At 44.4% G+C, this 10992-nt stretch overlaps 1 protein-coding gene across 2 annotated transcripts in view; it reads left to right on the top strand.

Moving 5' to 3' along the window:
- Nucleotides 1-754: 754 nt before the first annotated feature.
- Nucleotides 755-10992, top strand: part of Pde8b (phosphodiesterase 8B) — a 231470-nt gene continuing 221232 nt past the window's right edge. For both annotated transcript variants that reach the window (XM_008855989.2, XM_017795088.2), the window contains exon 1: nucleotides 755-966. In XM_008855989.2, the coding sequence (XP_008854211.2) occupies nucleotides 784-966 (183 nt within the window). In that variant the 5' untranslated portion in view covers nucleotides 755-783. The remainder of the gene's footprint in view (nucleotides 967-10992) is intronic.

Below are 10992 nucleotides of genomic sequence, written 5' to 3'. Positions count from 1 at the left end.
GGCATCCTAGTATGCACATAGACCTTTAATGATTCTAGCTCAGAAACAGATTGGTGGGGGCAGATGCAGTGGAGGGGGAGGGTTCAAGAAGTGTAACTGTGCTTTTGGCTTAATCCATGTGTGACTCATGTTTGCAAATTGTCGGCCCAATTAAGACCAAGGGATAACACCCCCCCTCAACACACACAATAGTGTGTTGCTTACATAGTCTTTTGAATTTGAATCTTTGAGGAAGAACAATATTTACTACATATAATAATATGTGTATGTGAATCTATCTATCTATATATATATAGATATATATTTCCATACATTTATACACATATTTGAGCAACGTAAAAATCTTTTTAAAGCAATGCAATCGAGTCTGGGAATATAGCTCAGTGATAGAGCCCTTGCTTAGCATGTATGAACCCCAGGTTCAATCCCCAGTACCACAAAAATGTAAATAAGTAAATAAATAATAAAGAAATAGGGCTGGAGGAGCAGCAAATTAATTTGAGTCCAGAGAGGCAGCAAACTCCATCCTTCTTGGGGCTAGAAGCCAGCCAAGGGGAGAGTGGAGAAGCATGGGACAGGGTTAAAGGAGGTTTGGAACCCAAATCTGGAGTCCCAAGAAAGGCACCATGTTCAGCAGCTCCAGGGAGATTCGACTTCCCTAGAAAGGCCCGGAAGGTTTGCCCGGAGCCAAGCTACTAGGGACCGGCTAAGCAGGCTTAAAGTCGGGGCGCTAGGACCCAGGCAGGCACCCGCCGTCCGCGGGACCGTTTGGGGAGTAAAGACATGCAGCCAGAGTCCCCCGCAGCCATCCGACCCTTCCAGTGGGCAGGAGGTGCAAAGGCAAGCCAGCCGGGTGCGCTCGATGCAGGACTGCAGCGCGGGGCACAGACACCCGCACGGTCGGGACAGCGACAGCAGATTGCCACCGTTATGGAGCGGCCGCACGGCCAGCCCAGAGCGCGCCAGGTGAGCCCTGCACGTCCGGAAGGGTGGTCCCCGGACCCCACACCCGCGCTGCAGCTGCTCGGCACAGGCTCAGAGCCGTCCCGGGACCGGGTTCGAATCTTGGTGTGGGAAGCCCCTTTTCTTTCCTTTTCCTCGAGTCTCTCTCTCTCTCCTCTCCCTCTTCTCCTCTCTCCCTCCTCTCTCTCTCTCTCTCTCTCTCTCTTCCCTCTCCTCTTCCCTCTCCTCTTCCCTCTCCTCTTCCCTCTCCTCTTCCCTCTCCTCTTCCCTCTCCTCTTCCCTCTCCTCTTCCCTCTCCTCTTCCCTCTCCTCTTCCCTCTCCTCTTCCCTCTCCTCTTCCCTCTCCTCTTCCCTCTCCTCTCCTCTCCTCTCCTCTCTTTTTCTCTCTCCATGTTTGGTAGGTGTCTCCCTTCTTCCCTCCCGTGGAAGCACCAGGAGCGCCTGGCATAGCCGCCTGGCAAGTCCTAGAGCTGAATAGCAGTGTCCCCTCACACAGTCACGGTTCGCATCCTCCCTGCACCTGGCTGCGCTCGCAACTTCGCTGCAGTCACCCTGCTGCCTCCTGTTGCGCGCGGTTCCCACGCTCTCCTCCCCTGCCGTGGGGTCCTAGCTTTCCGCACACGTTTGCAGTGGCTGCACCACTACCTCCTTGTCCTGATGCATCGCAGCTCCAGCAGGAGGTGCGGGTGCATGCAAGCGCGTCGGGGTTCCTTGCTCTGGCCTGGCAGACCCGCCATCCCAGGGAAAAACCTCCACCTTCGCGCTGAGCGGAGGATTCCCACCCTGCCCCGGGCTGGAGGAGAGTGTGTACCAGGGAGGAAAGCAGGGGAACCTGGCAGAGAAGCTGTCTTCCAGCAAAAGGTCTCAAGGCGAGGAGGTCATAGAAAAAGTGACCCAGGACGGTCTGGACGCAGGAAGGCGCGCTTGGTTCAAGGCTAAACAGGCAGCGCTGCCACTCTGAACTTGGGGGTGTTTTGCTAGTGGATAGGTCAATGTCACCTGCAGTGTGCAATTACCAGGATCCTGTAACTACAATGCTTTGGACTGTTGTGGGTGAGGCTTGCACAAGCCTTTATAAAGTCTTGCTACGGGATCTTGAACCTTCAACAGGCTTCTAATGCCCTCAGTATCTGTGCCCTACCATAAAGCTTCTCACACCATCTGAGCATTGGAAGCTTCTCACACCATCTGAGCACTGGCTTACTGGTTCCAGGTTGAGGGCCCCAGGTAAACACTGCTGAGGGACAGGCAGTGAGTTGCTGGGACCTAGGACCTTAAGCACTTTGTGGTTGAATGCTGGGTATCTGCTTCAGCGACCTTAGCAGGCCTCAGGGTCAGAGCACAAGGGGTGGGGTTAGTTTGCCTGCTCTGAAAGTTCTGTCTCAACCTGAAGTTTAAACCTGCAGTGCTTCTGAAAAAGACAGCCTTCCTCTAAACTGTGTTGGGAGACAATCAACAAAAACATTTACCCATGGCACCAGGGGGAGGTGAGAGCTAGAAGATCTGCCCTCCAAGATTTTATAATCTGCCAGTTCACGTTGCCAGTTCTTGCTTGACTGCCCTTCTGACCTTGAATGAGCTATTTTAGCTTTGCAGTGGCTGGGTTTTCCAAGAAGCAAAAACTGAAGAGTGATAACTCACCAGCTGTGGGAAGAACTGGGAATGGGAAGCAGGAGTGTTCCCACTCTAGCTGTAGAACTAAGCCCCTGTGAAGACCTCAGGCTGCCCTGGTCTTAGTGCCGCAAAGGTTCACAGGGAGCTTCCGCCCCCTACCCCCCAGCCCCTGGGAGTCCACGCTGGCTAGAGGCCAAGTTCAGGGACAGCCTATTTTGTCCTTTCCTTTGGTCTTACTACAGGTTGTACTAAGTTCCAGAAAGCATTCATGGGCTACAGAGATACTGGATCTGAAGTGTGGGTGAACTGAATTTTAATTCCAATCTGGAGGCTCACACAGATCTTTCAGGCTTCAGGTCTGTGGAAATGAGCCTAAATGGCTTAGTTAATACTTAGAAAGCACTGGGAAGAACCTTACTTAGAAAGTCGTGAGCTTGAGACTGGTTACATAACTCTGAAAAGAATATATCCATCCTTGCATTTATAAGACCCTCGCTTAGCTACCCTTCTACAGGCATGAAGTGAGAGGCCCACACTTGACTCCTGGGTAGAAGGCCTAGTGTGCTGCCTATCTGCCCCAGCCCCCTTCAGTTTTACCTGATAAATACAATCTACTTACCTGGGAATGACTCAGTTAATATTAACTTCTCAGAAAAGCAGTTTATCAGTTCAGTAATAAAATAATGAAATTCTCCAGAACTTAGTGGGTTAAGAACTGTTTTTAAAAAAGCATTTTTAGTCTTTCATTTCATTTCATTTCAGGATGAGAAATACACAGAATTACTTTTTTTTTAAACTAAATAATGTTTAAAGTGATAGAAGAGCTAAAGTAAATACAAGTCAAGTCACAAGAAATCTTATTCCTTCAGGTTTTCAGAGATGAGAACCAAGGTGGTGGTGAACATTCATTATGTGCCTGCATTGTGTGAGTTTATACTGAACACTTCAAGCTGGGTCTCATCTCATGCAATGTTATCTTTCTCTTCTGAAGGAAATGCTCTGGCTATTTCTTTCAATTTTCCAGACAAGAGACTCAACCTTCCTTACCTAAGATCACAGAGCTAGTAGGTGGTGGAGCTAGGCCAGCTAGAGGGGCTTTGTTACAAAGATCCAACCAAGCACAATGAAAGGGGGTGGGTAGAAAGTGCCTACTGAGTGTCAGGTAATTTTTACATCTCAGTGCACTTAAGTTAAAAAATCTTCATCTTTGGGACTGGAGACCTGACTCAGTGGTTAAGACCACTGGCTGCTCTTGCAGAGGACCTGGGCTCCATTCCCAGTATCCACATGGTGGCTAACAACTGTCCAAATGTAACTCCAGGGGATCCGATGCCCTCTTCTGACCTCTGAGAGCATTGCATGACCCGGGTGTGCTTACACACATGCAGGCAATACACACATAGACATAAAACAAAAATAATAAATTAAAAATGTAAAAGTCTTCATCTTTGATTTTGGTTCTATCAATATGACTTGGGTGTCTTTTTATGTCAGCAACAAGACTGACCTCTTTCTTTATAACTATGTAGATTCAAGTCAGGGGTGAGCCATAATTTATTTTATCCAGTTCCGTATGATTTGGGCATTTGGATCATTTCACTACTTTCACAACCACACACATTACTAGCCTAGTGGATTTTCCTCTATCTATAGGTGTGTGTATTTCTATGATTTATATGTTTGTAGACCTCACTTCTTGGCTTGCAGCTGGCCCTCTTCCTTCTGTCTTTATCTAGTCTTCATCCTGCATGTCTGTGTCTTAATCTCTTCTCATAAAGACACTAGTCGCATTGGATTAAAGCCCATGCTAATGACCTCATTTAATACTAATTCCTTTTTAAAGACTCTGCTTCAAATATAGTCACATACTGAAGTACTAGGGGTTAGGGTTCAGTCTATGAATTTTAGGCATTACAATTCAGGCCACAATACATTGTTTCTAATAGATAGCATACAATGAAGTATACTCACCCCATTTTTATTGGTTGGTGCTGTCCTGTAAGTTTCTGAAACTTTCTGGAAGCATCTTGCTCTACATTTCCTCTATCTCCCTGACCCTGTGCTCTCACATTTCATAACAAAAACATATGAGTTTTCAATTCTAGTTTTATTTAAAAGGGCCCAGCATTACTGCATTACTATGCACATCAGGTATCTTTTTATTAATGGTGTTAGCAGCAGGTGAAGAGGAACCAAGACTGAAGTTGTGGGCAGTCTCTGAGCTCTCCTGTGAGACTGCAGATATTGTGTATATACTGTATTCCTGTCCTGGTTCCTACTGTAGAACTAAGTAGGGGCAGTGCTAAATCCCACTGTGTCTTGTGAATTGATTGCCAGCCTGAATCTGTGACCATGCTGCTGGTTGGACAGCATCTCTTTTTTTATTTTTAAATATTTTATTTATTATTTTAATTTTATGTGTATGCGTGTATTGCCAGCATGTAGGTAAGTGCACCCGTGTCGTGCAATGCTCCCGGAGGATGGAAGAGGCTTTCAGATCCCCTGGAACTGGAGTTATGGACAGTTGTTAGCTGCCATGTGGGTGTTGGGATTCAAACCCGGGTCTTCTGCAAGAGCAGCCAGTGTTCTTAACCGCTGAGCCATCTCTCCAGCCCCTGGACAGCATCTTATCAATTGCTCTAGCTGTAATGGATTTGTCATTGTCTGGGAATAGTTTTAGCTCTTTTTAGTCTGTATAGTTTTAGCTTTTTGTTTTCAAAAGTTTCAAGCAAGGTAGATGCATTGTTGATTAATTGCTAATTAAGATGATTTCAAAAGGTTACTCTGTAGTTTGTCATTAAAACTAAAAGTTATTGTTTACACAGGGAGTCAAGGAAATAGAGCATGGGGTATAAATTTGATATTGATGAAGTAATATCTGTCAGTGAATGAATGATACAGTTTCAGTTTTGCTATGTTTGTCTATTTTGCAAAGTTCAAGCTTTTCAGAGAGGCTACCCCCAAGTACATAATATAACAAAACATTATGCTTTGTTACTGGGATGTGCATGAAAGTATTATCTAGTAAATGTCAAGTAATCAACCTGAAGATAGGAGAAATTGCTCAGTCCCTCGGGATACACGAACAGCATTCCAAGTACTGAGAATTTAGTGGGATTAATTCTTGTATCTTGTAGAACTGTCCTTAGGCCATCATGTTAATGGGCAGCAATGTTTTTCTTAGTAAAACAAAAAATGATGGTGTTTTGTATAATCAGTAATATCTTATATATGATGAAATATAACAAAGGTGGTAAGGACTTGGACCTAAAGCCCTGTCTCTCAAGCAGTGCCCTCCCCCTCCTTACACAAACACACACATTCTTAGACTTAGCGTTGTCTGGCCTTAGCTTCCAGACTGATGACATGGTGACTTACATGGCTCAGAATTGAGTATCTCCTTAGGAGTGAGGTACCTATTATCTTAGTCTATTTGTGATATGATGTTATAACAAAATGCCTGGGACTGGGAAATTTATAAACGTCAGAAGTTTATTTCACATAGTTTTGTCTTTAAAAATATTTTATTTTTATTATTTTTGTTTTATCTGTATGAGTTTTTTTTTGCCTGCATGCATGTAAATGCACCCATGTCATGTAATGCCTGAGGAGATCAGAAGAGGGTGTCAGATCCTCCTGGAACTGGAGTTACAGATGGTTATCTACCACCATGTGGGTGCTGGGAACTGAACCTGGATCCTCTACCACCATGTGGGTGGTAGGAACTGAACCTGGATCCTCTGCAAGAGCAATCAGTGCCCTTAAGAGCTGAGCCATTTCTCCAGCCCCTTCACATCATTTTGTAAGGTTGACAGAGCCAATATCAAAGCACCAACAGATTGGGCTGTCTGATGAGGACAGCGTTCTGATTTCAAGATGGTATTTTCCTATTACATCTTCCAAAGGGAGGAGTGCTGTGTCCTTACTTGGTAGAAGGGACAGAAAGAATAAAAAAGTGACTCACTTCCCTCCATAAACTTCTTTAAGGGACAGCAATGTACTCATGAGTATGGGGCCTCACAGTGGCCCCACATCCCCATATTGTTGCCTTGGGGATTAAACTTCTAACACATATATTTGAAGAGCTACATTCCAACCATAGAATTTTGTCCTGGTCCCCAAAATTCATGTCTTTTTGACAGTTCATCCCAATAAACCTCAGAGTCTTAATTCATTCTAGCACCAACTCAAAAGTTGAAAGTCCAGGGTCTTATCTAAATCAGTTATGAGTGAGACTCATAGCAGGATTAACCCAAGGTAAATTACCCTCTAGTCATGAACCTGCTAAATCAAACAAGTCATAGCATAGACGTTCCTATTACATAATGGGCTGCTTTCTGTTGTTGTCAATGAATACCCTAGATTGGGCAATTTACAAAAAAAGAAATTCATTTTTTATAGCCTGGTTTCAATCCCATGCCTGTGGCTCCATTCAGCATCGCTATGTTGGGGACTTTCTGAAACAGTTCCTACCTCACCTTTCTGATCAACATTGCACCAGTAAGGGATCTCTGTGGTGGTCTGCTCCTGCACCAAGTCTTTTCCAGGCCCCCCGTCAGTCTGATGTATCTTTTGAAAGAAATCTAGGTGAAGGAAGCCGTGGCTCTGTGGCTTGTCTTCTGCATGTATGCAGAATTAACACCATATGAGCACCACAAGGTTTTCTGCCTGTGCCCTTGAACAGTGGCCATTGCTATATCAGGGACTGCTTGAGCCATGGCTGGGACTGCTAAGGGCTGCTGTGGCAGAATGCAGGGAGGAAAATCCTTAGGTGATCACCAGGCAGCAGCCTATCCCTTGAACTTTCTGCCTTTGTAGAGCTCCGGGCCCCTATGATGGAATACATGGCTTTTAAGGAGAGGAAAAGAGCTGAACTGGTATTCTTGCACTGTCTCACCCTTCGCCATGCTATGATACAACGGAAAGGCCCCCACCAGAAGTCAAACAGGTGCCAGGACTATGCTTGACTTGGATTTCCTGGCCTCCAAGAACCATGAATCACCAGCAGTAAACCTTGGTAACATCCACATGGTATTAACTCTGCAGGAGCACAGAGGTGGGAAAGGACACAAAAGCAACTCTCTTCATGCATGGCCACCATGCTATGGAGAGCATCCCTAAGGCTGGAACGTTCCCGAGAGCAGGTGACTTAATAAATGTCTTAACAATCTGTGAGCTCCTTACCACTGCACACATATCAGGAGGTCATGTGTCACATAATAGAAAACAAATGATTTTTCTACATCTTTAGCACTTGTTTTCTACTTCTACTTAGAATTTTCTGAAGATGGAAAAGGAAAGGGAAAGAAAATTCTGCCATCTTTGCTTGCAATAGAATGGAAGGAAAAGAGGAAAATTAACTTGTTTGGGAAGCTGAACAAATCTCCAACCCTCTCCGTAGTTAAGAGTGCTTTAGAAAGTTCATGAGTCCCTGCTGGTGATAGAATTCTATTAGGAAAACTTGAGATAAACAATGTTGATAAGGGACCTCTTTGTCTGCCCACTGACCAGCATTTCCTCTCAAAGAGCATCATTTGTAATACTCACTTTCATGTCTCCCAGAGGAAAACTCAGTTTTGTTCCAGAACAGCAGGTTCACAGGGACAGCGGCCACTGAAACATGTTCACTATCTGTCTTTCAGTGAGCAGGGTTTTCCATCTCAGGAAGGGCATTTTGGATCTTGTTGTATGGCACATACCCAGAATTCTCAATGTGCTGTGATTTGTGTTGTGGGCATAACTTCTGTTAGGAGGTGACAGCTTACCCCGATCTTTGCAGCATCAGGCAAGACTCCATGGCTATAAAAAAAATGCATGGAGGAAATGAACAGGATGGTGGCAGCGGGAGAAGACTGCACCCAGGAATGGAAGAGAAGGCTGCTTGGAGGAAGGGTGAAGCAGTGTGTCACAGCATATTAGGGTCTGATATTGTCTGCCTGCAGTGCCCCTGGACAAGGCTTTGTGTCTGCTCCAGGTCATGTGTGTGACCTGACAGTTGGAGCAATAGTGGCTTGCCACTCACTTCTGTCCCAGTTCAGTCAGTACATTGGTGAGGAAGCTTTGGGGTAAAATGAAGCTCCCAGAAGAAGGAGGGAGAAGAAACCAGAGCGGGGCAGACTGCTTGGGGCCTGGTGGTTCCAGATAGGAAGTGATGGCTTATGGCTGAGATCACAGATGGCTCACCCAGAAACTTCTGGAGAATGGCATTCGTTCCCAGCAATTGTTTTCCTTTCTTAAAAAAAAGATCACTCTATTTAGTGGGCATCAGTAGCATATCATAGCACAGTAGTGAACTGCATTTCCCTTAGTGACTAATGATGTTACTCATTCTTTTCTTGGCCAGCACGTGTACATATTCTTTGTAGAAATGCTTATTTTACTTAACTTTCTTCTTAGTTTAGATTTAATTTCCGCTTTTATTTTTGGTCTTTTTGAGACAGTGTCTCCCTGTAGCCCCAGCTGACCTGGCACTCTCTGTGTAGACCAGGCTGACCTCAATCTCATAGAGATCCACCTGAATGTCTCCTAAGTGCTGGGACTAAAGACGTGCACCACCACACCTGGCTTAATTTTCTCTTTTAACTTAGTATCTTAAAGAAGAATTTTAGCTCATTGGATATGGACACCTCTTTTGTTCTAATACAAAGGGTCTGACAGGTTCCTTTTTTACAGGCTTTCACTACAAAGTCCAGGCTGGCCTCAAACTCTCTATTGGTCCAGGTTGGCCTTGAATTTGTGAACCTTCTTCCTCAGTTTCCCAAATGCTGGGATTATAGGTGTCCATCATTATACTTGGCCTCTAATACAAGCTCTTGAAGCAATAAACTTTATTCAGCTAAATATTTTCTTTCTTTTAAAAATATTTTCTTTATTTTTATTTAATGTGTATGAGTGTATTGCTTGCATGTAGGTAGGTGCACCCATGTTGTGCAATGCCCTCAGAAGTCAGAAGAGGGTGTTGGATCCCCTGGAACTGGAGTTACGGATAGTTGTTAGCTGTCATATGGGTTCTGGGAATTGAACCTGGGTCCTCTGCAAGAGCAGTCAGTGCTCTTAAATTCCGAAATATCGCTCTAGTCCCTCTGTTAAATATTTTCTAATTTTCTTTGAGATTTTTCTTGTCCTTGGCTTGAACCCAGGGTTTTACTGATGCATCTCCTCTAGCACTGTGCTGCAACCCCAGCCCTGCCCTTGTGGTTCTTATCTAGCTTATGAGTCATTCAATTGCCACATATTTCTGAGGTTTTCAGATAATTTTGTTATTGATTTATAATTATATTTTTTTAACCAAAGACTTCCATATATAAATTTTATACTTAAAATGTGTCAAGACCTGTTTTTTCAAATATTTTATTTATTATTTTTATTTTTTATGTGTATGAGTGTATTGCTTACATGAATGTAAGTGTACCAGTAGTGCAGTGCTCACAGACGTCAGAGGAGGGCCGAGTCACATCTCCTGGAACAGTTGTTAGCTGCCATATAGGTGCTGAAAACGGAACCCAGGTCCTCTGCAAGAGCAATCAGTGCTCTTAACTGTTGAGTCATTTCTCCTATCCCAAAGATTTGTTTTATGGACAGTGTATGATCTACCATGACAAGAGTAGACAGAGCCTGGTACATAACTTAGTGGCAGAGCACTCGCCTTGCGTGGATAAGGCCTTCAGTTTGATCCCCAGCATCTCAAACAAACCCATACCAGTGTGTATTCTGTATTTGCTATGTCTTTTCTCTCTGGCTCCTTTGAGTGATTTCTTTTTATTAGTGTTTTTCAGAAATTATGTTCTGTTGTACTTTAGTATGGGTTTGCTTTGGCTTATTTTGTTTGAGTTTTGCTGAGTTTCTAGATCTATGAGTCACTGTGTTTTAGCTCTTTTCTCTTTGTGACTTGATTTCAATCATTTTAATTAATATGCCTTTAGTTCATTGATTGATTTCTTTTTCTACAGTGTCCAATCTTATTTTCAGAATCAAATCAATCTGTCTCTCTCTGTCTCTGTCTCTCTGTCTCTCTCTGTCTCTCTCTGTCTCTCTCTCTCTGTCTCTTTCTCACTCTCTCTGTCTCTCTCTGTGTGTCTCTCTCTGTCTCTCTCTGTCTCTCTCTCTGTCTCTCTCTCACTCTCTCTGTCTCTCTCTGTCTCTCTCACTCTCTCTCTGTCTCTCTCTCTGTCTCTCTCTGTCTCTCTATCTGTCTCTCTGTCTCTCTCTCTGTCTGTCTCTCTCTGTCTCTCTCTGTCTCTCTCTGTCTCTCTATCTCTCTCTCTCTGTCTCTCTCTCTGTCTGTCTCTCTCTGTCTCTGTCTCTCTCTCTGTCTCTCTCTCTGTCTCTCTTTGTCTCTGTCTCTCTATCTCTCTGTCTCTCTGTCTCTCTCTCTCTCTGTCTCTCTCCCTCTCTGTCTCTCTCTGCACAAGTGCA

This window comes from Nannospalax galili, unplaced genomic scaffold (assembly GCF_000622305.1).
Source record: "Nannospalax galili isolate Female #2095 unplaced genomic scaffold, S.galili_v1.0 scaffold907, whole genome shotgun sequence".
Classification (NCBI taxonomy): domain Eukaryota; kingdom Metazoa; phylum Chordata; class Mammalia; order Rodentia; family Spalacidae; genus Nannospalax; species Nannospalax galili.
Note: the sequence above shows the minus strand (reverse complement) of the source record. Positions and strands in the feature narration are given on the sequence as shown.